The sequence below is a fragment of the Terrapene carolina genome, unplaced genomic scaffold (assembly GCF_002925995.2).
Source record: "Terrapene carolina triunguis isolate 2854851 unplaced genomic scaffold, T_m_triunguis-2.0 Scaffold238, whole genome shotgun sequence".
NCBI lineage: Eukaryota > Metazoa > Chordata > Testudines > Emydidae > Terrapene > Terrapene triunguis.
Genome location: NW_020664589.1, coordinates 16,898,647 through 16,901,658, shown reverse-complemented (window position 1 = coordinate 16,901,658; position 3,012 = coordinate 16,898,647). Strand labels below are relative to the sequence as shown.

The 3,012-nt window shown below is 41.4% G+C and overlaps 1 protein-coding gene across 1 annotated transcript in view; it reads left to right on the top strand.

The window, feature by feature from the left end:
• Positions 1-1,580, top strand: part of RPL35 (ribosomal protein L35) — a 3,119-nt gene extending 1,539 nt beyond the window's left edge. Inside the window, exons 3-4 of the mRNA XM_026657310.2 lie at positions 411-492; positions 1,357-1,580. Coding sequence (XP_026513095.1) covers positions 411-492; positions 1,357-1,506 — 232 coding nt within the window. The 3' untranslated portion in view covers positions 1,507-1,580. The remainder of the gene's footprint in view (positions 1-410; positions 493-1,356) is intronic.
• Positions 1,581-3,012: the final 1,432 nt, after the last annotated feature.

Sequence of the window (3,012 nt, the reverse complement as noted above, 5' to 3'; positions counted from 1 at the left end):
ACCTCACTTCTTCGGATGCATCCGAAGAAGTGAGGTTTTTACCCACGAAAGCTTATGCCCAAATAAATCTGTTAGTCTTTAAGGTGCCACCAGACTCCTTGTTGTTTTTGTAGATACAGACTAACACGGCTACCCCCTGATACTTGACATCCTTGTCCTGAGAGTAGGTAGCACTGAAGAGAAGCAAGGGGGGCAGAGGAGGAAACAAATGTGGACTAGACGGGAGAAAAGGAGTTAGTTTAAAGAAGAGTAAAATGACTATTATGTCTTGAATATAGTAAGAAATAATTCTCAAGTAGTGCCTCTGTTATCCCAATTCTATAGTTCCTCTTACATATTTTCTAAAGTACTTGCTAGTTTTAAGCCTTTTATTGTCTGTGTTTTGAGGCCTGTTTCTTTACTCTCTGCAGCCGGGTTGTCCGCAAATCCATTGCCAGAGTGCTGACTGTCATCAACCAGACCCAGAAAGAGAACCTGAGGAAATTTTACAAAGTAAGTCCAAACTTTGTACTTTGTTAGGCCCTACCTTACATTCCTTTCTGGACATTTTTGAGATATGTGGATAGAGTTGTGAGGCAAGAGACCCAGCTAGTTGCAAGAATAATTCTGCAAATGAGATTGTTTCAAATGTTCTAATCCTGGGAAAAGTATAACATTAATCTCATATTATAATGGTCCTTTTTCAAAATACTGTTTATTGCAAGACTAACACCCAGCACTGCTCTGAATTGAGTAGATGCAGTGTGAATCTGTTCTTGCTAAAGGATTCTTCTACTGGACAGCATGTAACTCTGTTATCTGGCTTTGTGTGCTTTCCAGTAGGCACAGATCTAAGTGCTCTGTTGGAAAATACGTTCGTAAAGATTGGCAGTCTTGAGGGATGAAGTCACTAAGAACACTGGAACAGGTTTTTTCCCCATAGCAGTGTGTTATTTCTCATGGGCCACGTTCTTTGCTGTACACCAGGATTATCTAGAGCAGGTCACCACGTGAATACTTCCAGAGGTACTGGCAGACTCCTGGGATTAATAAAATCAGGAATCACCCAACTTTAGGCTGCAGTCCTGTCTGGTAAAACAGCTGGTAGTGACTGATGGTTGGTACCCTCCCAGCTGTTGAGTAGTGTAAAGCCATTTCCTAGTGGAGAAAGTGTGTCATACGCACGAACGGCATAGGGAAGTTTTAGCCCCTGCTCTCCATGCAGTACCAACAGGCAGGACAGCTTTCTGTACTTGTACACACCCAGATCCTTTGCAGATTACTGAACAGCGTGGATGCAGTGGCAAGGGTAAAGTCTGCTTTAAAAAACAACACACAACCACTTTTGAGGCTCATTTGTTATTTTTTTGAAAACAGGGCAAAAAGTACAAGCCTCTTGACCTACGGCCGAAGAAGACTCGTGCCATGCGCCGCAGATTAAATAAGTACGAAGAAAGTTTGAAGACCAAAAAACAGCAGCGAAAAGAGCGCCTGTACCCTGTCCGGAAGTTTGCTGTTAAGGCATAAACCTTTTGCATACTATGGATCTGTCTATATTGGCCAGCTTTTTCTCATTAAACATCAAGTTGTTTGGAAACTGACAGGCATAGATACTTGTTTTATAGCGTGGATTTGGTTCAGAACTCATAACACTGTATGGAGGGAAACGATTCAGTTAGAGATCATGAGAGCTTTATGCTAGTGTAGCTTGGAAGATGCTAAAGTTAATTTCTATCACCATTTGCATTATAAAATTGTTTAGATTTCTTTGGTGCCCTTTATAAAGAACATGCTAATGTTTTAGGCAAACATGAGTCTTCACAAATATCTGAATCCACTAAGCTTTTAAGTTTTGGGGCAGAAGTATTTAACTTCTGGCATCTCAGAGTGAATTAGTGTGTGTCCAGTAGTTGAGAGGATTTTCTATTTTAAGATTTTTTCTAGTGTCAGTCACTGCAGGATCTTATCGCTGTACCGGTAAATTAGCATAGTGAGGTCCCTTCTCTCTGCCTCTTTTGCCAGAGCTTATTTTGAGCAGTGACTGTACAGCTGGAACTCCTTACTGTTATTGCTCAGATGAACCCCAGTATATCCAGTAAAAATATCTCTACAGCCATTTTTGATGATATCTGTCACTCTAAACCATTTGGCATACAATTCATGCTTAAAAATTACTAGCATTATTAGTAATGCTTAGGCTATTATGTGGAGATTCACCTCACTTTCAACAGGTGCTCAAGTGTGGCTTGAAAGCTTATTGCAATCTTAATCTTGATTTCAGAGGATTGGCAACCCTCTGAAATGAAATTGAGAGAGCACAGCATGCTGCTGAGGATTTATAGCTCCCAAGAGGTGGTTCTTTTATTACAAGCATGGAGGGCTCCTTTTGCTCCTGGCAAATTGTCAACGCTGCTCTTGGCTGTGCAGAACTTATCCCTACTTTGTGCTTCTGTTGTGTGAAGGTGGGATAGTCTGGGTTGAGCTTTCTGCACTGATGTATCAGCAGAAACTTGAGTTATCTATGCCTGATATTCCAGAATATTCACTACAGTTACTTTCTCCGTGTAATACTTTTATATAAAGACCTTATCATTTAGCAGGTATGCTTGTCTCCAGTGAGACCAAAAAATCGTGGGCATGTAGGTGGTTCTGAAAACTAGATTCCCTTACTTATTAAATCGTAGCCTTACTCATCACTGGTATTTTTAGTAAAAGCCATGGACAACAAACAAAAACAAAAGAAACAAAAAAAAAAAACAGCTCACGATCTGTCCATGACTTAAATCATAAATACCCCTGATTGAATCTTGGGGGGAGGCAGCCCTGGGGTCAGCCACGCTGGTGCTACAGAAGTCACAGAGGTCGCAGGAAGTCACAGATTCTGTGACTTCCACGACCTCCATGACAAACACAGAGCCCTACTTATGAGACCTGTTTGCAGGCTCCTTTCAGTCCCATTGTTAGTTCATAGTGCCTGTGGAGCTAAGATGTGTGGCCTCCACTGCTAGTCAGTGACACTACAGCCACAGGACT